At 32.5% G+C, this 27,583-nt stretch overlaps 1 protein-coding gene across 1 annotated transcript in view; it reads right to left on the bottom strand.

The window, feature by feature from the left end:
• Positions 1 to 27,583, bottom strand: part of CSMD1 (CUB and Sushi multiple domains 1) — a 1,065,186-nt gene that overhangs the window by 98,148 nt on the left and 939,455 nt on the right. Inside the window, exons 38-41 of the mRNA XM_061989487.1 lie at positions 17,770 to 17,888; positions 12,531 to 12,600; positions 11,365 to 11,481; positions 7,626 to 7,835 (exon numbers count right to left, since the gene is read on the bottom strand). Of these exons, the coding sequence (XP_061845471.1) occupies positions 7,626 to 7,835; positions 11,365 to 11,481; positions 12,531 to 12,600; positions 17,770 to 17,888 (516 nt within the window). The remainder of the gene's footprint in view (positions 1 to 7,625; positions 7,836 to 11,364; positions 11,482 to 12,530; positions 12,601 to 17,769; positions 17,889 to 27,583) is intronic.

Genomic DNA, 27,583 nt, shown 5'->3' with positions numbered 1-27,583 from the left:
ATTCAGGCAAACAAATTTCTCCTTGATACTTGAATTTAAACTATATTTATTAAAAATGCATGTATATGTAATGACCATGTTCACAGTGCAATTTCCAAAATTTGGAAATTAATGTGCAAGTATACAATTAATGATAGCATAATAACTTGAGACAACTATTTTTCTGATAACATTAGTATGCCATTCTATGTGTCCTCTATGAGGAACAGATGTAACTGCAGCAGAACAAAGGACAGAGTTTTGCAGCATTATGAGCACTTCAGAGCAAACCAAAAATTTTAAATTGAGGATAGGCATACATATTACTATGGTGGCCCAAATTTATTTGACTGGAAATATTCCATTTTGTTCATTACCTGTATCAAGTAAATTGTACAATGACTTCAGCAATAAATCAGCATGTAACTAATTACACAAACTGTATAAATGTGGTTTTATATTTCAACACTATAGTATGTATTCTACTAAGGTATAAAGAAGTTATTAATATTTTAGGAAATACAAGATTTTTACAATGCATTGACTTTTTACATATATATTAAACAATGCAAAAAAAAGTCACCTGACAAAAAAAAAAAAGAATGAAAGACAATATAGTCACAGAGCATCAGAAATATCTAGACGTCACAAGTCTATCAAAGAAAAAGTTCCTTCTAGAAGTATCTCCATACAAAAAAACATAGTAATGAAGCATCATATATAATATCAGGTTTCATGTTTTCAAATATTTCTAAATATTATTCAATAAAATGTGTTAAATTAATATAAAATATTATGATAAAAATTTGGAGGGATCTTTCATTAATAACATTTACTAAGATATAAAGGCAATTTAAAATTTAAATATTTTAAATTTAAATATTTTTTAAAATGAAAATATTTTCAATTGATAAATAGTTCCACAGAAAGTAAAAAAGAAAGACAGTTTTACAAAAATGTTATGTAGAATCATTCACAAAAAACTTCACACAGATAAGGTAGCAAGGAATATTTAAGAAATAATTACTGAAAAGATAAATGCCCTGCATTCTCTCAGATTCCTTTTACAGTTCCGAAATACTTCTGTCAGAAGATAAGAAAGCTCAAATCAAAGCAGTAATACAAGTTTTATATTAAGATGTGTTGTTAAGTCCAAACTCTACAAATATACTATTTGAGATGAAGAACATATTCTTGAACAAATTATTTTGTTGTTTTTTCAGAGGTAATCATTACAATATGGTCATAGTCATCCTCGAAGTATATAGTCATTATTATAATTTAGATTATTTAAACAAGCGACTTAAGCAAGATTAGGTTAAGGATATAACTTTTGTGTATTTAAGTGCTTGCTTAAAGTGAAGTTTGCACTTAATTGTTTCACTAAAATACAGCTCATACTTTTTGTAGTCGTTGCTGATCACAGACATGCTACGAAAGAAATAGAAGATTTATCTCAAAAAAATCTTCTGCTTTTCCCTAATTCATTAATTGAATCCTGCAACTAGTGTTTGCAAAATTACACAGCTGAAAGATATGTGGAAGTAGCAATAAATATTGCTAAACTCCCTTCTAAATCACAATCTCTTTCAGTCAAATACCAAAAAAAAGAAAATGAAAAAGCAAATTATATTAAAAATACAATAGAAGATTATTCTATAGGATCAGAGGATCTCACAGGTTTGACAAGGAGCAGCACCATATTGCCCAATAGTTATGATGATGATGTTTTGGAGAAATGACAATAAGTCTTAGAACATTTAAACTTTGATTGTACAACCTTTTGAGGAGATGAATATGCATGAAAGATACCCTTCCTTAATGGTTAATTTGTATTCATGGGTTACATTTTGAACACAGTTAATATGGTCTCCGATTTTTTAAGTCGGTCTTAAAAATTCATTTCAGAATAAAACATCTCACTGATCTACATGAGAAAAAAAAAAGAGCACCACAGGCGAAAAAGGAAATCCTGAAAGAATATCAACATCTCTCTGTTCCTCTAATTTCAACCCCTAGATTGTTTATGGAAAAAATAAAGCCTACCTTTTAAAATTCTTGTTAGTGTTAATTCTGAGACGCATGTCTTTCTCCTATAGTAATTATGGTAAACAAAACACAAACAGACCATTTTTGATTTTGTTCTGGTGTTTGTTTTTGTAAGAACAGAATCTCTGCCTAAAGCAGAGTACCATAAATCTGAAGGTCAGTCAGTCAAGGATGAAAAGAACTTACACATGAGCAGAGCACAAGGGGTTTTGTTTGTCAAGGATTTTTGTTCTTTAAAAAAAAAAAAAGCGTAAAATGTGAAGATACTCTCTGCATCTGAATTCTGTAATAAATCCTATAGATGACTCATAAATTATTGAAGTAACTATGTCAGGTGATCCATCTGACTATGATATCAAGATTTATAGGCTACTCAGGGAATATGTTTTATATGTTTAATATAAATATGAATTATATTCTTCCCTACTCTTTTGATATATGCAACAACTATATTTGATTTAACAGAGTAATTTATTATTCAGTCATCACTATCAAATATTACCCACAAAGCCTGATGTCACACCCCACAAAAGTAACCTACTTTTATGTGTCATGCCCAAAGAGATGTTCAGTATTGAGCTTTAAAAAATTATATATCATTTCACATCAGAAAAAAATTCTAATGAGAGCTTGAAATAAAGCAAAATGTAAAGGAAATCTGAGAAGATTTAATTCCAGTGCTGAATTTTAAAATTATTTCACATTGACATTTGACATTTCTTTGTGCAGTATATTTTACACTGGTAAGAAAATAGTGTAAATCACAAAAGAAATATCACTGAATCTATGGTATCTCAGTTTTATGATTCAAATGTATTTCCTTCTTGCGTTAACACTAGGGTGATTTATCACAAGTGCCACATACATCTATAACACTTCAACATGGCAACAGTTACAGAAAAATGTATTAGCAAAGAGTTGAGCATACAAACCCTCAAATGTTAGGAAAATTTATAATTAAGGCTACTTAAAACTTTATCTGTTTCCTATAAAGATGTCCTAGACCTAAAGATAAAACTATATTTCAGATAAGATAATTCAGAATTATTAAAAGGCTGAGGTATCAGTCTTAATATAGCCACAAGCATGTCTAAAAACCAATTGATTCTACTATGTACTAAACTCTGTTATGAATCTCTCAGAGTCCATAACAATTATTTATTTCTTCTGATCTAGCATATATCTTGATCCATTCCAGTTATATGAAAAGTATCCTGAGCATGTAATTATCTAACTTGGCTTGCCACTGTGACTGGTTTTTTTTCCCTCTGACCTAGTGTGCATAGGCTGTTTATTTCTCACGTTCAGAGATTCAGCAGTTGTGAGGATCTCAAAAACTCAGGACTGACAGTCAAATACAATTTAGAAATATTCTTCTAAGTATTTCTGGTTGATTCCTGTCTTTGTTGCAAAGCTGAAATGTTAACAAAATATGAAAACATCAGAGCATAAAACAACAAGGAGCTGACTAACAATAATACTCAGAGCTGTAATTTCCCTAGGGTTCTGCCAAGTAGACAAAGCTTTTTACTGCTTTTAGAAATACAGAGTACTTAAGTGATTTAGGTTATATATTCAATGCCTGTGCTGTGAGAATTTAGAGGCTAGTGCTTAAGCAGCAGCACTAGCTCCATGTATGCAAGGGAAGCAAATATTTTTCTGTTCTCAGTATGCATATACTTTTCTTCCACCTCAAAATAATGTTCTCAGAGTACAATCCCAGGCTATATTAAGCTTCAATGGCTTAAGCATTTTTCAGTCTTCAGAAAGTCAGTAGTAATATAAAGAAATAGTCTTAATAGTTCTATCATTATCATTATTATTTTATTTCCTCTGATATGAGAAGTTACTAATAGATTTTTTCTAGAAAGGTATTTTTACAAAATTATATCTTCCTTTAAAAAAAAAAAATCTGCTACCTTAATGCCACTTCTTGAATTCTAATTAGTAGAAATTATTTTTTACTTTTAATTCAGTTGTGAAAAAGCAGTCCTTGCTATAGTTTAGTACCATTCAGTAAAAGGACAAAATTAATCATAAATCCATTTTAATATAAACTTAAGTACATTCTAAACAATCAGACTAGGGCTAAGCTATGCAGTCATGTGGACACTTTCCAATATGCAACACACTCATTAAGACACTAGAATGGGTTTGGTGAATGTAACTAAAAATATGTCCACTCAGCTTTTTTAAAGGATTTATCAAATTATTTTCATTATTAGAAAAGCAATGGTGTGGGTTTTTTTTTTCATTATTTATACTGTGTTTCTTCCCAATTACAGTGTGTATATATATATATATATATATATATATTTATGTTTAAGACATCTTAAAATATGATCAAATAGAAGTATTCTGAAAAAACATCTATTAACTGTATAAAGAGTTGCTTTACAAATTTATTCCTTTAAAAATGGCAAAACTTGGTATAAATTTGTTCTCTCTAATTCGTTACAGAAATTAGTTTGTGTCCCCTAAGTCTCCTTGCACTGGTATACACCCTCCAGTTTTACACACAACCTCAATTTAGTCCTGACAACTATTTGTTCCCTTTTATTTAAGATTCCCGTTTTAGATGCCTGAGAGATTAAACAGTTCTGAAATACATTTCTTGGAAATTATGTCAATTATTACTGATAAGTTTCAAAAGACCATTTTGTTTGTTATAGCAGCTGTTAGGTTTACCTGGTCAGGATAATGGTTGAGTTTACCACCACAGCTAAACAGTCATGACAATGAATATTCCAATTGGGTAGTCAGCAAGCCAAACTGAATTGATATCTATAGAGTAATGCCGCACCTTTCCTCTCAATAAGGGTACTATTTCAGGACTCTCTTATCCACATACTGCTTTCAAACATTTCCAGGAACTCTGAAATTTGACTGAAATTGACCAATGGTTTCAAAGTATATCACTCATGACAGTCAGATATCTTGTCATCTAATCAAATCAGACTAAGACTTGAGTCAATGAGATAGTTATTATAACACTTTTGTTGTCAGGTGGTAACTGGAAGAAGCAAAAAGAAACCAACTTATCTAAAAACCAGGTGATTTTTAACAAGAGAGGGTTAATATTAAAAACTCAATTTCTTTTGTATGGTGCCTAGTTCATCATATTCCCATTTACTCCCAACCAGATAAAATAATCCTACTGGACACATTAGGGAAGAGAATAATAGAATAAACGAGGAATTATGATCTTCATTCATCAACCTTTTCAAAATATGAAATGAACTTCATGGATTTTGGGGGTTGGACTAGATGGTCTCTAAAAGTCCCTTCCAACCCCTACCATTCTAGGATTCTATGATTTCTGAGATTATGAAAGCTACCATTTTAATGGCAACCCCAAGTTGGAAATAGATTATAAAAGATTCTTTCAGCAGTTTACCATGGCTGAATAAAACAATAGGGTTTATAATAGGACAAAAGACAAAAAAATGAACTTGTATTGAAACAACTGACACAATTGTTAGCTTCAATAGATTTCATCTGATTTTAGACCATTGGTTACAGTAATCAGATTACCTTCTGAACATACATGTAATCTTCTTAGGTACACTTGAATACCATGTGACTACTTCCCCAGGCTCAGTTTTCTATTGCTGAGTATACTAAATTGCTCTAATGGGAACAAATAATATTGGCTAAATGAATAAAACAAGTAAAAATATTGACAAATTGTAGCAATATATTTTCCTGCAGTTGTCAGTCTGTGAACTGTAGCACAGATTACAGAGACTTTTTGTCTGAAATAAGAAGCAGAAATTGTTTAAATATGAGGAATAAATTAAAAGTAAATAAATGTTAGAGAAAGGTTAAGTATAGAAAACTATAATATCATAGAATCATAGAATAGTTTTGGTGCAATGGGGCTCAATACCTTTCAGTGAGGCTACATTAACATTATAGAAATATGCATGAAGTAATGATGCTTTATTATCAATAATGGAGAAAAAAACAACGAAGACCAAAAAAAACCTAAACGATAGAAAACCACAAAAAGTTCAGACGTCCAAATACTAAATGTGTGTTTGAAAATAAGTCTACAGAATGTTATCCAGTATCTTTTCGTTTCTTGTTAAGTCTAGACTGCAAAAATTATTTTTAAAAAAGAATTATTTTTAAAAAAAACCTAAATATTTACAAGAACTCATATTTTGAAATCTTCATTATTTACATTATAAATAACAAGATTGTATAAATTGTATATATTAAAGAAATTTGGGATAAATATTATATAAATATACGATATATAAATATTACATAAATATTGTATACATTATTGTTCTGGTTTAGCAAGGAGCATCTTTTGCTTCGTAACAGGGGGAACGCGTTGCAGTGAAGACCCAGTAAAGAGTTTTTGGACTCTCCTCTGGCTCCTGGGTTCACATCCAACTCCGGCCCGGCTGGGCCAATCTGGCGCCTCTGCGATCACTATTTAGGGGACGGGAATTTGAAGTGCTTGCAGGAGGTGTAAGAGTGATACAAGATGGAGGCGACTACGTGGGCCCTTCAGCCAGAGAAGGAGGAAGGAAGGAGAAGCAGTAGACCAGAGACCCCTCCGCAAGACACAGCAAGAATGCAAGCTGTACCCCTGTGCAACCTATGGAGACCCATGGCAGGACTGAGAGTTACCAGCAGCTCCATGTGAGTGAGCCCGGACGGGCGAGGGACTGTGTGGGGAGACGGCCATGGCCCAGGCCGTGTTGGAGAGCCTGCACGCCACAGAGCAGCCCCACACGAGAGGCAGAGAGGAGCTGCAGCCTTTGGAATAAGTGCGCATTGGAGCAGCCTGTGCAGGGCTGCCGTGTGTATGAGTTACACCACGGACTTGTAGGGAGGATGGGTGCAGAGCCCACCTGCCCTGAGGAGGGACAAACGGCAGAAGCCATCGGGAATAGATTGACTGACACCCCCACTCCCTGCTTCCCCCCCCTAGCCGTTGAGGGGGGAAGGAGGTAAAAACACTGGGATCAGGGCTCTGAGCCCGGGAAGAGGGGAGATGTGGCAAGAAGGTGTTCTTAAAAAGGCTGGTTGGACTCTTCATTGATGTATTACTCTGTGTTGTTTTATTTTGGTTATGTTTTGGGGTTTTAAGGTAATGTTTTAGTTGATGTTGCATTAAATTATTTTCTGTTTTCTTCCCCAGGCCAAGTAGCCTGCTTTGTTTTGTCCTGAACCTTAAGCAGCAATTAAGCTCTCCGTGCCCTTAGGCAATTCTCAGCCTCTTCGGTACTTGAGGCCGATCATGGTCTTTTGTTCCCTGATGGGCCTAAACCAGGACAATTATATATATATTATACAAGATAATGAATATTAGCAGTATTGTCTTGTGACGGTATACCTTATTGGGATGGAAAAGGCTATCAGCTGTATGACTTTTGGCAAACATCATCACCTTGTCTTCAGGTTTTTATATCAGTAAAGATTCCAGTTCAACACAATCGTACTTGCAAAAAAGTTCAACGTATAGAATAACAATCTAAAGTTTTTTAAACACTATATAGTATATGCCTAACATTTTAAAATATTTTTTAATTATTTTTTTCTTTTTAACCATAAAGTTAGTGGTGCTAGTTTCTACTTACCTTGGTATTTCAGCTTAAATCCTTGCCTGTTTTCTGAGTGATCACTGTAAAAATGGACAAGTGTTTCATGAGTAGTACTTAGTAAGGGTGATGGGAGTTCCATTCCACTAAACTGGCCAATCATAGAGCTGGTGTGGTAAGGACCATTCTGAATTTCAAGGAAATCATGATTTGCTTCAGTAGAGAAATTCAGAAACTGAATGTGTGCACCTGCAGGATTGAGAAAGAAATAAAAATTAAACCCAGAGATGTTATAAGTCATGCTGTGTAATGCTACAGCATGTAAATAAATTTTAAAAATCACAATTATTGTTATAGACACTGTATTTATATTTTAGTCACCGTTCATAGAGTGGTGGGGATTGGAAGGGACCTTTAGAGATCTTCTAGTCCAACCCCCCTGCAGAAGCAGGACAACTTAGATCAGGTCGCATAGGAACATGTGCAGGCAAGTCTTGAAGACCTCCAAGGAACAAGACTGGGCAGCCTGTGCCAGTGCTCCCTCACCTGAACAGTGAAATAGCTTTTTCTTATGTTTAAGTGGAACTTTTTATGTTCCAGCTTCATCCTGTTACCCCTTGTCCTGTTACTATCTACTATAGAAAAAATGGATGACCCAACCTCCTGACACCCACTCTTTATATATTTATAAATGTTAATATGATCACTCTTCAGTCTGCTCTTCTCCAGACTAAACAGCCCCAGTTCCTGCAGCCTTTCCTCGTATGAAAGATGTTCCATACCCCTCATCATCTTGGTGGCCCTGCACTGGACTGTCTCCAGCACTTCGCTGTCCCTCTTGAGGTGAGGAGCCCAGAACTGGACACAGGACTCCAGATGAGGCCTCACCAGGGCAGAGTAGAGAGGGAGAAGAACCTCCCTTGCCCTGCTGGCCACACTGTTCTTGATGCATCCCAGAATGCCATTGGCCTTCTTGGCCACGAGAGCACATTGTTGGCTCATGTTTAGCTTATTATCAAAGTGAAATGCTTCAAATAAAGAAATAGTTGCTATCTATTGCAAGATTTGGAGTAATATCAAGAGGGATGGGAATATGACCCTATTTCCAAAGCCAAGTGTACCGAATGTCTTGCAACCACACTTCTTGGGCCTAATCTCTGGTAGACTATGAAAAACTGGTTAGAATGGAAGAAAACAGAATTACCAAATGAACCAACAAAGCAGTGTGAAATAATGCCAGAACTCTATGCTTGACATTCTCATTTATCAGTAGAGACATACTCTTCATTCCAAAGGTGTACCATATAGATTAATCATCAGGGTAAATCTTTCAGTCTTGCTTTACAGCTCATCTCTTTGCTTCTGTGGTTTGATACTTAATTACTTGCATAAAAGTGATATTTTTTTTTTCTACAGGAAAAACTAAATAAGCTACTAAATAAACCATTTGTCATAGAGCACTCGTGACAATATGGCACATTTAGCTCTAGTACTTTCTCTGAATTACGCCGAGCGGGAGATATGAAAACAAGTATTTCAGATGCTGAATAAGAAAACTTATTCCAATGCTATCAATAGAGATGCACGTACAGAACATACTGAAGTCTCAATGTCAGCCATCTCTTGTATGATAGCTGATATGGTTAGTCTGACTTGAGTGAAGTCGCTAATAATACAGTTCTCTTGAGTTTTAAGATGAGGTAGGACACCAAGCAGCTTGGAAACACCTTGATTTCAGTATCAAGATTTAGTGATTCCCATCAAAACTGCATGTCAGCAGCATAGAAATTCTAAAGAATTGAGCAGTCACTTAATATTATACTTAAGTTGATAAATGACAAGTAGATAACTGAATTTGAGATATGTATATAGACCTAAAGTCAATGTTCAGGTATTTAAGTAAAAGTAGCCTACAGTTTTAAAATACTCTCTGATGAGTCACAGAGTATCTTTAAATAGGAATCATTCTTGTATAATTACTGAAAAGGAATTTATATGACTAGTTGTAAATATACAATATAGAAATGCTTTGTCTTTTAAAAGCAAAAAGTACATTTACCAGTAACTTTAAAAAATGGAAATGGCCTAAAATAGTCCCATTACAAACACAAACAGGAATATATTTTTTCCTAAAGGTTTTTCAAAGATGCTAATCTGTGTCATTTAAGCCTTAATTCTAAGTTCATACAATTTAAACTGACAATTTGATACATCAAAGAAAGTTTTCTATATTATTTCTTACTTAGAATTATACAGAATAAAACTGATAGCTAAAGAAAATAAATCATTATCTAATCAAACTATAATTATTCTATGTCCTGCTCCAATCTCAACAGGATTTCCTCTCTCACTTGAAAAGACTTTGAATAAGGAGAATTCCAAGCTGAGATAATCTTTTTTACAAATATTAATTAATTAACAGCTGCCTGAAACAACTGAAAAATAACTGCAACTAACTTGAAAAGATATACTTTCCATCTATTTAAAATATTTGAATTTTAGTAGTGTCTTCTTTTACAGGATCAGTATATTTTTGTGTAATGAAGAGAGCATTATACTTTGGGGCACATTTAGCTCCTACAATTTTATTGTTGGACTTTGTTTAAACACATCTGTGTTCTTGCATCAAGTCAAAAATAGACAAACAGCTCTTAGGTAGACAGACTTATAATAAAAATTATAACCAAGATTTTGCAGTGGAAAATCTGCAAAACAGCACACTAGTCACAATTTTTAAGCTTGGTATAAAGACATTATCTGTGTATTATTTTCAAAGACTTTGGGAAAAAGATCCCTATATGGTAAAAAAAAATCATTTTCTAGTATTTTTTAAAGCAATTAGAGCAATAGTATGAACACCTTGTTCCTGGTAAATCTCTTGCTGAAAAAATCAATAATCTTTTATTTATAGGATTATCATTACCATAGACTTTCTGAGAAGACAGAGGGACAATAATGGGGTACAAGACACTGTTGTGTAATTAAATCATGAAACTTATGTCCATATGGAAAAGCTTAAAGAAAAAGAGAAACTGAGAAATACAAAGGACTGATTTTTAAAGGCAATGTCGGAGTAAGCTCATTAACATGACATACTGAATTTAGTAATAAGGTTTTACAATTAATCTTCCTATTTGAGAACAAGCATTGACTTCACAGTATGGGGCATAATGGTTCACAGCAAACTTATTCTTTTATTTCTCATAATGATGGTAGATTGTATTTTATACATGGTCTTACAGATTCCTTATCATGAATGTTTATCTTTTCACCCTAATGATTACTTATTTCTGAAGGTATTTTCTGAATGACAGTAGTTTTAATCCAAATCTAGAAAGTTTCTAAGTGGGATTTGGAATATTGTTCGAGAGTGTTTTTAAACAAATTCATAAGGCTGGAAATTAGGGTTTTTTCCATTTTCATGGAATATAAATACTGTTAAAAAAATTACTCAAGGGATGATGAAAGGACAGTATGCAGAAGACCACTAATTAATACAGAAGTTACGTTTTCTCTTTCATCTGTCTACATGCAGCAGGTTTCATTTCCTCTGAAATTATTTTCTGAGTCATGCTGTTTTACAAATAACATGTTGCTTTGACAAAGACATATTTTTAAATTAATGACCATTTTTAAATCAAAAGAGAGCACATAATTATGTAAGTTTACAATGCACTCACTGGATAAAATCCATTTCATATTAGAAATAAGAATAGTCTTATATATATTAACATCTGTCTTTTACAAATGATTGCTCTTCAAATGTAAGTTAACTTACCATATCCAATAGGTAATAAAATTTTCCATGTACAGTCTAAGTTGCTAGGATAATTTCCAGGAAATCCTGGGCTCAGGATCACACCACCCATGTTTGTCAGTGTTCCACCACATTTAGCTAAGAAAAATAAAAAGATAGTCACTGTATCCTTTAATAATTATTACTTCTTCATATTTACTACATGATTAAGTAAAAAATGGATTTTCCATTTCATCCCCATGACTCCCATGTGGTGCAATTGATCATAGTCAAAATGTTACTTGTGCAGCAGGAAAAAAAAAAAAAAAAGAACTCAAGTTAGAGCAAAATGTTTCTTTAATGCAATATATTCACTGTGATTTTACTGCAAATGTGTAGTTGCAGATATGGACATGGTAACTCATTGTCTCACCTTGCCGATTATGGCTAAAAAATGCCTGGTGCTACACTGAGACAGGCATCACAATCAGAGGAACAAATTTTAAAGATAAAAGCATTTAACTGAAGAATATATTTCAAAGCTGAAGTGACAGAACATTATAATGTGCTTCTCTCCCTTCCATTCCTGCTTTTTAAAAAAAATAATTTGGCAAGAGATATCAGAATCTTGACTCAAACTTTTTTTAATAAAAAAATAATATATCAGAACATGATCATTAGCTGCACAGGGAAAACTCAGATCTATTGAGTAAGGTTTTGGTGTGCTTAAAAAAGAGATTCTTTTAAGCTTTGCTTTTTAACTCAGTATCATTTACAACTTTCTCAGATGAAAAGAGACAGTTTTTCTGGATCCTTAACACTTTTTTCATTCCACCACCCTTGAAGGCTTGGCTTCAGAGCTGCTCAGACAGATCACCTGCTTCTTCAAGAAATCTCCTAGGCTTCCTGCAGGACCTGCCTTGATCATGAGAAGATTCTCCAAGCTAAGCATGCTGAAAAAAAATGTGTTAACTTCCTCTCCCTTTTGTGGAAGATTAAACCTGATTGAAAGCAGGACAAGCTAAACATCAGTAAACATCTAGGTTTCCTTCTTTCCCCACTTTTACACTATTTCATAGGTAAAAATGGAAACCCCAAACAGTTTTGAATAAAACAGAATTAAGTGGAGAAAGAGTAGGCATGACAAAGCCAAAATTTTTTTTCTGATTGATATTCAGAACATAGAGAAAACAAGTATTTATCCATACCAATGCAGAGAGGCGATGGATAGTTCCAGCGTCGAACTGTTCCTGGCATACAAGAGATATGAGAACGACCCTGTTTAGAAAGGGTAAAATAGAAGATTACAATACACATTGTGGGACTATTCAGGAGGGCAGAGCTACAGAAGAGCCTTTTCTTATATCAATCAACTGCATTATGACTACTTTTATGAATTTTTTGAACTCTGTTTTCAAATAATTCTGGTTTTATGTTCCTATTTTTATACTGGATAAATTTTCTAAAACGCTCTTCCTTCAATAACTTGAAAACCTCTTCAAATTTTTGACATCCAGTAACAACTGGATAGCAACAACATATAAGGTTGTTACAAGACAAGTAGCTCACTACATGCATTTGTATGGTCACTTCCTATTTCAATTCCAGGATTATCATCCACAGTGTAAGCATACTAGCTCATTTTCTGGCTGCAATCTGGATTGAATCAATCATTGCTCTGAGTGAGCACTACAGACTCAGAGAGTAATTTGCTTGCTACAGATGGTATGGATGTTGATCATGCTAAGACAGTCATCCACAGTTACCAGCAGACCTTGAACTCTGACTTCACAATATGACCCACTGCATACATACAACATTTGGTAGATAGTTATAAATGTACAACTGCCTCTTTATCTAGCTGGTTTTACCTATTTTTAAGAAACATTACAAGAGCCAAGCAGAATCATGTAGTAGCTGGAAGTAAAAAATGACATAGCTGTAACCTGCAAAGCCTACTCCCACATACTTCAGAGTAGCTCCCCAGGACCAACAGCTAAATGTTCCCAGCTTTGCTTGCACTACTAACAGTTTAAGCTAAAAACAGCAGAGCAAACAAAACTATTTTATTTGTCAGTTCTGTCCTCTGAGGAACTCAGGTTATGCATTCTGCTGTTGGAATGTGAAAGCTGAACACGCTGGCAGGAGATAAAGAATCTAATACAAAGACTGAGACATGGGACTAAAAGCAAGGTTTAGTTCCTGTTCTAATACCTCGGATATACAAAGTTAGCCAAGTTATTTAACATCTCTTGTCTATTTTTATCAAGTGTGTTACAAGTATAATGTTTAGTGAGGTAGCACATTTTATCAATGTAATACGAAGACTTATTTAAATATTATTTGTCCATATCAAAAAATTCTCATAAAAATAAGGTAGAATAAGTAAATTGTAGTAAAGAAAAATGTGTTTGATTAAACTATTTCTGCATCATTTTGTATACTTACAGAAAACAAACTACATACATTAACTTGAATAAAGTTTCTATAGAATTGTATGGAATAAAAAAAATTAATAATTTATAGATTTAGAAAATCAGCTTCTGAAAGACAAAATGAAGCATCAGTTTACATTAAAATTACAAAAAGTTAAATTAGCATTTTTCTTACTAAAACACTGAAAATTGACAACAATTCCATAAAATACTTATTAAAAAATGCAATCTTTTTATTTTAAAGAAAAAGGGTACATGCACTTATTGTATCACCCTTGTTACTTGTAAAATGGATGAGGTTTTGAATAACTTAATGCAATATTCCCTGTTTTATTTTATTCTCACTTCTTAGTCTTCTATGATTGCATGTCTCTGATGTGAGTCAGGGGGATGCCATAATTTAACTACCACAGTCACAAAAAAAGTAAAATGGCCTATAAAAATCTTTTGAAAAATGAAATGATTCCTCTGGCTTCAAGCCTTTTCCCAACAAGAGCACACTCTGATTTTAGTCTTTTAAAGTCCCCTCCTGGGGAGAGACACTTAATCCTACAGCTAGTAATTACTTTTCTTATGCATCTCCAGGTAGTAGTTTGAGCTCTATGACTTTTCTAGTAAGTCTCAATTATAAACTAATCCACACCTGATTGTTATTGCTAACTGTGAATATGTTCTCTAAAGACTAAAGGTAAATTCACAGCTAGAGGGAAAAAAAAAATCTGCAAAGTTATGCTGATCTATACTTGTTGAAAATAACCTTATTTTCATTATTATTTCAAGTTGGAGCCAATTTTACTTGTCCTGTCTGAGCAACATAATATATATATATACATGTTTTTGCTTTTTCTTACAGCAGAATATATACAGCACAGAAATTCTCATTAGTATTTTAAAAAGATCCAAGCTCTTTTCTATTGAATTTGGATATTGAAGGTCTTTTGGTTTAGACTTTAGACAAGGCCAAAAGTTTTTCTGCAGTTAGTGATATTCAAGGACTACACAAAGACATATAGACAAAAGACATTGTATGGTTTTGTGATAGTGGTATACACTGTTATTAAAGCTTAGCATTAACATGGATCAGTTTCTTACGTGCAGAGCTCTTCTTAGTTTTGTACTAATACTGTTTTATGAACTCATATTTGTGATTTTTTTTTTTTTGTCTAAGTTAAAATAGATTCAAACTATAAAGTCAGGGTTAACTGTGTATAAATTGTTTCCTCTGTTCATTCCAACTACTTCTGAAGTATATATATTCGGCTGTTATCACTCCACTTCACTATCTCAGCAGTACTATTCTAAATACAGACAGAAAATTGAATGATGCTGTATCTCGAGGGTTTTTCTTATTCTAATGCATGCCATAAAAATGGAAAAATTTACTTTTTTCTAATGCAAAATTCTGACATTTTATTGTTGAAAAAGTAGGGAGAGAGAATGTGCAATACAATGAGCAACACAAGTAGTAGTGACTCCACCAAACCTAAGCACTTTAAAGTTAGAAACCTGTGTTAAACTTTTTTTTCTTAATCAGTGAAGAAAGATGATACTTTCAGAGCAAGATACCCATCCTAACACAAAATCTTAGCATTAATCAGTTCTTGGAGGTGTGTTGTTTTTCTGTAGTGTCTTAATGAAAGCCTAAACAGTCAATTCAGGTTATATAATTGACTTTTAAATGGAATAAATTGGATTAAATATTATTCGATCTCCAGAGAAATAGTTAGTATAAGGCAAATTTTTCTCCTTTTTCCTACCAGATCACTACTATTAACCCACTCAACAATCAGATTTTCATACATATTTCAGTCTTAATAGCTCAGAAGCAGTGGCCTGGGTCACAACAAAGAGGTACCAAGAACACATTGGTAATTATATGAACAGCAATTATATTGCAACCCTACCAGCACCACCATGAGATCCTGACCTTTTCACCATAGGGTGGAACTGAATAAAAATACATTCTGCATAGCTTTTCAAAAAATATTCAAAATCAGAAACTATCTCAAAGAAGCAAAGTAAGAGATTCCCTTTGATTTAATCCAACAACTCGTCAAATCTTGTTCTATTTATCATTGTGTAACCATCTTTATTATAGTCTGACTTCCAGAAAGTTCATTCAGGACAATTGATTTATATTGTCTTGAGTCTAGGGATTAATAATAATAAATTTAGCTTAATGCATACAAAATGCATCCAAAAAAAGGACTATAGTAATATATAAGCTACATCTGTACTAGTGGAAAAGCTTGGGCTAATTTCCTAGCCTTCAGGCCAAATGAACATTCTTTTAATATCTACCTCCTTAACATTTTTATTCTGAATTCACCTCCAAAACAAAATGTCACAATGCAAGCTGCCTATCAGGAATAGTCTCTGGCTTGTGACAATTACTCAAGTGTGATACTTTATGCATGTCAACAACTCATTCTAACAAATTAGTAGCACTGAAGAACAAATTTCACTTCCCATACTTTTTCTTTGTAGAAACATGGACGTATCTGTAGAATATTGGAATTTCATGATAAATGCAATTTAATGCTTTGAAATAGAAAAATGATGGTTCATTAATAGTCTTTAAATAGAACTCAGAATCTATTTGGGAGTCAAGCTCTAATGGTAGTCTTTTTGAAGGGACTGTATAATAAAAATATGATACTGAGTCCCTCATTTTCTTACTGATATTACAGCTACCTACAAAGGATACTGTAAAAGAAAGATGAAATGGAGAAAATAAAGTTAATAAAGTTCAAAAGTAAAAGGTCTAAAACCAGTAGGTATTTTCAAAATAATACTAAATTTTCCTTTGCTGGAAAGATAAATACTTTAGTTTATGTAGGAACTATCAGCTGGCTTATATGCAATCTTTGAATGATTAAACAAGCAGCAAGTGCTCAGGATTGGTAGAGTAAGCTTTATTGTGCACAAGTACTGAATCTTTTCTAATTAGTAGTATAACTGTAGAACAGAATATCTTTTGCTATGGATATGCAGTGCTTCTGCTACAGGTTTTTCCCTGTCATGCTGTAAATGTCAAGAGCATGAATTAGGTTAAAGACTTCATTCTGTATCTATAATGGATGACTGAAAAAGTATGCATATTGCTGACATCTAGGAAGACTATTCAAGTGCAAGTGTTCCCATAGCCAGCCCAGAGCTAAGATGTGGACTCTGAATCCAGTCTGAATTTTAGAAGAAAGGTAAGGAATGCTGAGACCAAAAAATAAGCCTGTATATGTTGAGGTACCACAGAACTGGCAAACATCAGATAGTGAGCCATGACTTTATCCTCTGCAGTAGAAGTTGTGATGCTTTACTTTCTCTGATACAGTGGTATACTATTACATTGCCTTGAATGAGACCTTTACCACCCAAAAGATTTCTAAACTCAGGTGTTTTCATCACTGGTGAAATATATGTACATAAATTAGAGGAACTAATGAGGGAAGAAAAAAGCTTTCAATCTTAGATTTACATAGTACTGTGACATTTACAAACAGCAGCTGAATGACATGGGAAACTAAATCAGTGTGTGAAAAGTGAACATTCCCAATCTGTGAACTAATCTGTTGTATCTGTTTTCTTGAAAGATTTTTAAGGATAGATTTACCATCAATAAAATTTGGTTTAGAAAATAAATTCTACAATTTCTGATCAGACTATGAAATCCCATTATGTATTTCTTCCACTGTGGTAAAAATTTTACCTACAGGAATCACTTCAAAAAATGGAAAAACACAGTACAGCTTCAGTAAGCATAGTACTAGAATCATTTTCTAGAGAAAATATTTTAACCACATTATTTCTTTGTATATTTTGTTGTATTTTACAATTCAAGGGTATGTCAATCTAAGACAGATTTCCATGCTACATATATGGGAGAACTCATACAGGCTCTACTTAAATCAACTCTACATGGACACATTAAAATATGTTTTGAGAGGGTCTATTGCCATTTGATTGCCATTATTTCACAGTATAAAATTAGAAGAAAAAAGAAAGAAAGAAATACCTGTAATGTATATCCTGGCTCACACTGAAATGACAAAACATCATTCACCATATATCTATCTCCTGTTTTGATCCCATTGCTAGGAATGACTGGTTCTGGACAGGCAGCAAGGCCTACAGCTGGGGAAAGTAAACACAAAGATTGAAAAAACTTAGACAAATGGACAACAGCTCTTCATTGATATTCTCTATTCTAATAAATTCTTTCCATAACACTGCTTTTTTTTAAGACAACATAAATTTTAAAAAATATTTCAACATCAAAGTGAAATTTTGTTTAAATCACAGAAAATGAAGCGGTATCACTGAAACACAAAGATTATGTACTCTGACTGTTCCAATTACTATGTCTTGTTGCTATCACATACTCTGCCATTTTATTGTCTTCAACCAGTATGATAATTCTCCCTTCTCATTTTTTTTTCTTTCTTATCCTTATGAAGGAAACTGAGAGAGAAAGAAAGAATATATTTTATGAATATTCTCTGTTTTCAACAACAGATGAAAAGAAGTACTGAGGTTGGGTAAAAGAGTCTTTTGGAACAGCAGTTAAAAGCCAAGGGTGTTCCCAAAACTAAACCTTTGCATAGATGTAAGAGGGCAATCTGTTCTTAACTATTTTTAAGCCAGGTGTCAGAAAATAGAAGATTAATTTTACAAAAACTTTCCATGATTAGTAACTTCTCAAGTGAGCTCATCCAAATTTGGCAAACTGAATTACTAGCTTCTGCGTTTTGACAAGTACATATATATTTATTTTTCCCTTAGGTGCTTATCAAAGGAGTTTCTTAGTCAGTACCACTGAAAATTAAATATCTCTGCTAAGTTAAAATGTTCCAAATGAGCAAGGCAGTTGAGAAACTGTTGATCAGATTCAATAATTCTGTGCTTTTATGATTTTATTTGCAAAGGAATAGCAGAATTAGTTTGATGGTTTATAGTCTGACATCAGAATCATATTCTCCTTTTAATATTAAAAGCTTCCTTTAAAGCAAAAAATAAGTTTAAAGTTTGTAATTGTGAAGTTACTCTGAAATATTAATATATATTGGTATATTTTATTGAAATATATGTAGAAGCCTGAATATAATACTGTATGTCCTTCAGTTCGCTTGTATGAAAAAAAACCTGACTAAATGCTACAACTCTCACTGTCTTCTTATGAAATCCCTTTAGTGGCAGTAAGTGCAACTTCATAGTGTGTTTAGTACAGAAATTGCATGATATTTGGCTTTACTCTGATATCTGACATATTGGAGTCTGTTGTTCCAGATGGTTCATCATGAAACAATATCTGACATCATTCAGAGACCTTAGTCTTTATATATAAACCAATTTTCTTTCAGATAATGCTGCTTACACATATTGATACAGAAAGGGTTTAAACTTTATGCTTTAAGCCCTTATGTATCTTTTCTTTACTATTCAAATACAAATGCCTTACAAATCTTAAGTATACATGTAAGAATTTTGTGTTTTCCATGCCACTCACTTCAAGGTTTACTTGAAGTAAATATCTTTTTTTTTTTTCCCAATGAAGCACACAGAATTTTGCAATAGCAAATCCTGGTATTTTGGTTGCCAAGTCCTTTTTTTTCTTTTCTTTTTTTTTTTTTGCAATTTCCTGGAAATATGTTCCATAATTCCACACATTCTTACTATGATTAGTGCCCTTGATTCTTAATACAGTTTAATTTTTTCATGAGTAAACAGTGGTAATGGCAAGCTATTCTAATGCTGAGTGACAGCTGTCAAGGTGTAAAGCACAGGCTTTATAACAACCGATGCAAGAGTTATTAAATTAAATAGTTTCTAATTAGCACATAAAGAATTATTTAAGAGCTGTAAGCTACAAGATCTCCCAGAACTAGTTTCTTTATGTACTGGAATGCATAATTTAGGAAAATATCTAAACCTAATTTGAAGATTTTCAGCAATTTCTATCACAGAATTTATAAATTTCTATGTTCTACCAATATCATCAACTGTGGTCATGATCTGGAACTGTAATGTTCCAAACAGGCATCAGGATATCATCATTAACTTTATTTTGGTTTGGATGCAGTTCCCTAGCATGGTTCTTTTGATCAAACATAATATTCCACAATGCCACAAATGTATCCATGTCAGGAAAATTTACTTGAGTACAGACATGAAATAGGTGTAATCTGCACCCACACAGTTTTCTGCAACATTAAATGAAGGGTAACATCTTATTTAATTAATTCCAACTACAGTATATAGACTGTTTACTAATTTGAGAATCCAGTGTTTAAACACAACTTAAGTGAATCAAGTCTTATTTCTACGTTTCCTTACCTTTCTCTCTCCTGAATAGAAAACAAAATTTAAAAAGATCTGATTTAAACTCACCATTATTAAATAAATAAGCACCTAACAAAGACATCGTGACTATATTACCTAGCAATGCACTTGCTGAATTCTCTGCATATAAATTTGAAGTTCACTTTGTGCACTCAAGGACTTTGTATTTTAATGGAGTCAGCATTCCTGTGTATTGAGCTATAGACCTACAGTCTTACACCTGTATGAATAAATTTACCATTGCAGATTTTTCTAAGTCACAGAAACAGTTTTATAACTATGACTGCATTGCAATACTAATAATGTACTTGCAATGCAATTTGTAATTCCATTGTAATTGTATAATAATGTGTTTATCATTAGTTAAATAACATACAGAATAGTATAAACTGTGATCAAAAGAAAATCTTCAAAGACATTTTCTGTGCAACTGTTAGATACAATATAACAGTATGTGTTTTATTTTTAATAAATTGTAATAACTTGGTAAAAACCTTTTCTTTCTGCTTACAGCTTGTATATACAACTTTTTTGGTCTGATGAAACAACTTATAATATAGAACATCAGCATATCAAAAATCACTATTCGGAACCCAATCATAATTGACTTTATATGATACACTTGACTTTAAGAAGCAATATTACCTCCACAAAATCAAAGATCAAGTTGGAAACAAAGTGAAATACTATTCTGAATTCTTATCCCCAACATTCTAACCATTACATAATACTAGCCTAGTTTACTTAGATAACTAGTCAGAACTTGCCCACAAGTCTAAAGAATGCTTGTGAAAAAAGAAACAAACTCTGGTATTTGGGGGCAAACTAGAAAATTTAAATATTCGGAGACTGAAATACCTTAGACCAGATTGTATATGAACAGTCAGTAATAAAGGGAAAACATGTTAAATGTCAAGCCGAAGCAATCAAAAAAAGACAGGGATTGCTTAGTGCATGCTCTTCAGAGCTCAGCTTCTGCTATGCAGTACAAGAGAGAACACATCAATGTCAGGAATGATAACCCTCTCCCTGACCTTCTTCCACTTACTGCCTGCTAAATACTTTCTTGGCTCTGCTGTGGCATAAGACAAATATGCCTCACTTCCATAATTATATACATGTCTACAATTACCTCAAATTTTGTTCAAACATCACTGCCATTGCTGTCAGAAAGAAAATCCTTGCTGGCATATCTGACAACGTGAATGCCTATTAGTGTCCATTTCAGAAAGCTGCAAACTGAACACCCTGAGAATTTCTTGACAGCTTGACCAAATGTCAGCAGGTTTTCTTTTTAAAATTCTCTCTCCCATTCCTATGTGGCTAACTGAAACATATTATTCTTTATTATATTACAAACATCAAGATAGAATGAATTGTTCTTTCCATTTAGATGATGGTCTCAAAACTCAAGTTGTCCCTTCTAAAATTGTATGCTTCAGACACCAACCTAGAAAACGCATTTATCTCAATGAATTTCTGCAAGAAGGATCAGATTTGTGTCAACAGCCAGTAAATTTCATAAATATACTGACAGGATCAGGACCTGATAAATTAAAAATGGCATATTTATTATTCATATCTGCTTTAACACAGGAAAAAACAAAAATTGCTGAATTGAAAAACTGCATTAAAGATCAGATTGTATGACATATATTAATGTGGAAATACAGAAAAAAATGCTACTTAGAAGAATACATTTTATTCCCTGCTATTCTGATTTTTGTCTTTGATTTTGATAGAGATCTTTATGTTAGAGAACTGCTACAAAAGATAGTCATCATTCTCTAGTCTCCTCACCAGTGAATCTACTACATCAGCTCCTGAAAACCTTTAGCACTTGAAAAAGTACACTACATAAGTTTGAGAAAACGGGATGTTAATTACAAGTAAACTTGTGTTCTCAAATATATCATCTCGGTATAGTGGTAAAACGAAAGCTAACAAATAGTACCATGCTGAACTGTGTCATACATTCTAATTCATCTTAATAAGGTTAGATCACACTATTAAAATATAGATCCATAAATCAGGATATTTTAATTCTGATTGCTACATTTGGATATAGTCACATAGGTAGACATCTGTTGCCTAAACCCATGCATCTATATTAATCTTATATTTGTTTCTCACTAAAACAAACCTGATAAGTGAGATGTTCAAGCAGCATGCTGTATGAGCAAATACTCATTACATCCAGACTTCTTGTTTTATTTGTTTCTATATTAAAGAAAATATTGAAACTATTACTGAATTAGTAAATGAGATTTGAAGACCAAGCTTGAAACATCAGTGCCCACAAACGTAATTGAATTAAAGAGGCATATTTCTAAACCATACTGTTTGGATAGTTGTTTCCTTTGTTCATTAAGATTAAAAGAAATTTAATCAAATAGCTAGAATATTTATTCTTCCTACTGTTGTACATACTAGAAATGCAACAAAGCATATTTTGATTGGACTTGTTGGCAGTTGTGACAATAGTTATATACCACAGTTTGGATGGAGGGGGAGGGGAACACGCAGGTGAAGGATTACTTTAAATGATTAATTACTGTGTTTTCTACAGTTATCTGTTGCATATTTTATTGTTTTATTTCTCATCATATGTTACTGCAATCAATTTGGCACCTACAACCCTTTTGAAATAATAGCACCACACAGTGGGTCCCCACAATATCAGCTGTCATGTTACGACACAAAATAAATTTTCATAAGGAATTGATAATTTCTCTTAATTTGAATGAGTTCATGTATCTAATTTTAATAAGAAACAACAACAAAAAACCCCAAAAAACCAAAAAACTAAAGCCAAAGTAACCAATTTGACAAGCATACAAATTAAGTAGGACCTCTCAACTTGGTCAACCAACACAAAAACATTCTAAAGTAAAAAAGAAAATTTTATTTTTTGCTAGAAGACTTGTGTGTTTTTGAAAGCTGAAAAGGGAACATGTCTAGGTTAGATATGAACTTAGGTTTGCAGGAGGAAACTGATCATATCTTTTCCCTGAAAATCAAGGCATATATAGAAAGAATCTGGAAATGGAGATGGCAAGAGAAAAATGCATTAATAAAAAAGTTTCAAGTAATAAAATTATTTACATTATCTTGAAATATTTAAGATTAAAATAAGCTATCATCAGTGGCTGAAGCTTTTATAAAGTATTTGTGAAGTTCTATAAAGTTCCTTTAAAACAGCAATATACAGTATGGAATATAAGATATGTGAATAAATGGTAGCAAACTAAATATATTTTATTGAAATAAAGCTGCTTTCCCTAATATACAGATCTAAAAGCAGACATGCTTATAGCATTTATACAGCTGAAAACATCTTTTTAAGTAGAAACTCTCATCTACTTATTCTAAAATACTAAAGCAGTGTAGAATTTCTATTCTAGATAAATAACTTATATTCCGGACAAATAATTTAATAATGATTTAAGGACATTCTGCTGCTCCTTGGGAATGTTTCTATGTGATCCTCATTTCCTATTGTCGTTATGAAGACTAACAACATTAGATTTACAGGATTCTGGAATGGTTAGTTTGGAGCAGTTTTACCTACTACATTAATTTGAAATGTATGCAGGATTAGGTCCACTTTGTCTCTGTTCTAGCCTACTGATGCGAGATTTGAAGTTATTTGGACTTCACATGATCAGCAGTTTCTTACTGCAAACTGTCACTTTTTTGGGAATATCTATAGTAGGAAAAATAAATGTCTCCATTGTAATTGTTAAAGGTCTACTCATTAGAGAAGAAATTATATTAAAGTGTAAGGTCATCCCTTAACTGTTCCAGAAGTGTGATTTTTTATTGTTAAAATTAAGTGACAGTAATTGATTGCTCAAGAAAGCAATCTCATAAGGAAAGTCATTCCCCTTCCACAAAAGGGCAGGAACTACACAGAAGTACCTTTGGATTCATAAAAGCATTACTCAAACACTAAAATTTTAAACATGGTCACAGAACATCCACTAAATTTCTATATCAAAATACTTTGAAGAAGAAGAAAATACCATATAAAGTATTTGTGAAGTTCTATAAAGTTCCTTTAAAACAGCAATATACAGTATGGAATATAAGATATATGAATAAATGGTAGCAAACTAAATATATTTTATTGTAATAAAGCTACTTTCCCTAATATACAGATCTAAAAGTAGACATGCTTATAGCATTTACACAGCTGAAAACATATTTTTAAGTAGAAACTCTCACCCACTTATTTTAAAATACTAAAGCAGTGTAGAATTTCTATTCTAGATAAATAACTTATATTCTGGACAAATAATTTAATAATGACTTAAATTAAGAAATAAAAGTGTACTTTGCAATTTCAGTTCTCTGAGGACTACCTAAATATTTTTTTTAGTCTTTCTTCTCTATGTCCCTAGGTAAAACAACACTGAATAATCTTCTGCGTCTACATTGCTGAAATGCAATGCTGGAGATTTTAAAAATACATAAATAAGCATTAATTATGGTTTGTTTGCATGATTATATTATTGTCATTTATTATTACTTTTTTATTTTACAAAACTAAGGGTATTTTTTCAGCTCATGTAAAATGATATAATTCTGTTGTTTTTTAAAATAAATCTATACTAATATTAGCTCTTACTTATCGACCATATTTTCCATCAATTTTGTGCCCACACTTCCTCCCTAATCTACTTGTCCCCTGAGTTTGTGTTATGATCAGGAAATGGACAGAATGTTGTATAAATCTTTCTGGAAATCTGTCATTCATTTTTAAAGTAATATTTTCTTCATATATCACTAAATTTTCTTTTGGTGTGACTACATAAAAGAGAAGCACTACAATAAGCAGCAGAACCGATGACTGAGGAAGAAGTCCTTTCTGATTGCAGGGTTCAGAATCCATGGCTTTTTCTCTGTCCTCAGTCAAGATAAACTGAAGGACAACAGAGTGGATTCCTGCAAAGCATCTACTGACAACTTATAAAAAGTAAGAGAGAAGGTTGTTACTTCTAATGCTTTGAACCCACTTTCCTGCTACTTAAAGGAATATCCTTATTACAGATGTGTAGAGAATTTCAGCAAAGGACATGAATTGCTAAGGTGTCTTCTATAATTATAATCTATAATCTTTTAAAAAGAACTGAAAACCATGTACCCACTTAAGTAACATGACCAAGTGCCTATATTCTTCATATATCCAAGTCCAGGTCTCCTCTAAATGCAGACATTAAACCTAGATCTCTGGCCTCACAACAGTGGTGTGTTCTCTATGTGCCTGATTGTAGTGCTCTACTACTTTTTACAAAAAATTCAATTATAAGCTGAACCAGAATGACTGACGATTTTTCCTGGTTATTAAAATGCTTGTGTAAATCCTGTTACAGATGCTTATTTTGTTTTATTAAATAGAACACTCTTAAAGGTAGATATTAAGGATCCTGATTATGATTAAGACATTCAAGTTTCTGAGAGACAATCAAAGAACTGAACTGAGGCCTCATATACTACACCTGAACATTCCAGCAGTTTCAAAGAACTTTATTTACGAAGCCTATGAATCTAACCCTCCTTTTCCTTCATAACTAACGTAGCATTTCACGTTGAACATTTTTTTCTCGGACACCAGACATTTTTGTGCTTGTTTTAGTAAGACAATATCTCAAATAAAAAGGATAATTTTATATCAAAATTTAGAGTTACTTCTTAACCAAAGACATTTATTTTTCTGATGATACTTCAAACAGAAGGTGACTGAATGATCACACGATTCAGAATTCATAATCAAATACTATCAATATCTATTCCTAGATATATAGAAAAGTATTTCCTTCTCTACTTCTTGATCTAAAAAGATGACTGCTTAATATAAACCAATAAAGTCATGCTGTGGGGATTTGCTCACTTTCTGTATTTGGAGAGACACACAGATATATTGTATTCCTGCTAGTCCTGCAGAGAACATGTAGCCAAATAAGAAAGGAAATTCTTTCCTGCCAGACTATCAACAGAATAGTTAACTAAACTCTGAATGCTGAATGTGACTACCTTGACCTGTATACAGTTGCGCTTCTAAAATACTTTGGTCTTGAAGTCAATAGATGCTTTAACAAAGGACAGTTATGGGATTGGCAATTAGGAGACAAACAAAAGCATAAATCCAAGTGAACTTGCATGCTCCTAAAAATTTTTTACTCATTAACAGATTATTTTTTTCAGGAGTCATGGGGATAATGAAACTGATCTAGTAAGCCACAATAATTGAACTTCAAAATGTTCATTATACAGCAACTTCCTATAATAAATTTGTACTTCTTTACGCCTCATATGGAATTATACTTTCACTGCATTAAAGTTAAGGGGAAAGCCTTGAGGAGGAGGGCTCCTCAGACAAAAAAAAAAAAAAAAAAAAAAAAAAAGAGAGAACTTTGTCAAAACAGTAGATTCCTGAAAAATTCCTGCAGAAGTAATAATGTTTTCATCCTGTATCACTGAATAATTGTAAGAACTACCCCCTACTACATGTCTGCAATTAAATGCTTGAATTAAAGTGGAAACTAAATGAAAGCATAAGACTATCTTGTCAATTATACTTAGTTGAAAATATTTACTATGAGCTGAACATCTAGCCTTTCCAATCCTGCATATGTTTATGTTATACACAGGTTTGGATCTCAGTTCTAAATAGAGTTTGTTAAATACCATCCATGCATTTATTTACTTATTTGTATTTCTTAAAAAGATAAATAACAATATAAAATTTTTTAAACAATAATATTGGAATGCATGTAATGTAAAAAATAATGAAAATTCTTGAATGCTCTTTGTAAGAAAAGAGAGCATGTTCATATTCAAAAATTAAAGAAGATTTATTTTGGGATCAAGACTGTTAACTCATTTTTACATAATTAAAAAAAAAAACTAGAACATTCTAAGCAGTATTCACTGCCAGTTAAAACCAATATTATGCAAGTACATGTGTTAAATTTACTATTATTCCATGGCATATAATTTTTTTGAGAGAGGTAAGAGTACAAACATACAGGTTTTAATAAAATATCATTCTGCAAGGTAATCTATTGATGTTTATAACACCAAACCTTTGTATGTTAGAACCAAGCTCACAAAGTATATAAAGAACTGATACATAGTAAAACTTGGCATTAATCTTCTTAGGTTATTCTGCTAATCTTGGCAATGACTTACCAAGATAACAGTAGTGTTCTTTTCTATCTCTGGGATTTTTTTTTTTTTTTAGAATTTGTACAACAATTTTTACAACAGAAATTTGTTGAGGGGAAATAATTTGAAGGAGACAAAAGAACAGTAAGGTACAAATATATACATGTAGGAAAAAAATGTTATCTATTCAATTTGGTTTTTATTTCCAAGCAGAGAAACTAATTCCTACTTCTTTTTTCGTTACCTAAATTTCAGATGTAAGTTGAAGTAAGTTGAAAAAAACCCAATCACTTTATAATTAAACCTCACATTTTAAAAAT

Source organism: Colius striatus, chromosome 2 (assembly GCF_028858725.1).
Source record: "Colius striatus isolate bColStr4 chromosome 2, bColStr4.1.hap1, whole genome shotgun sequence".
Lineage (NCBI taxonomy): Eukaryota > Metazoa > Chordata > Aves > Coliiformes > Coliidae > Colius > Colius striatus.
This window is presented reverse-complemented; position numbering and strand designations above follow the sequence as displayed.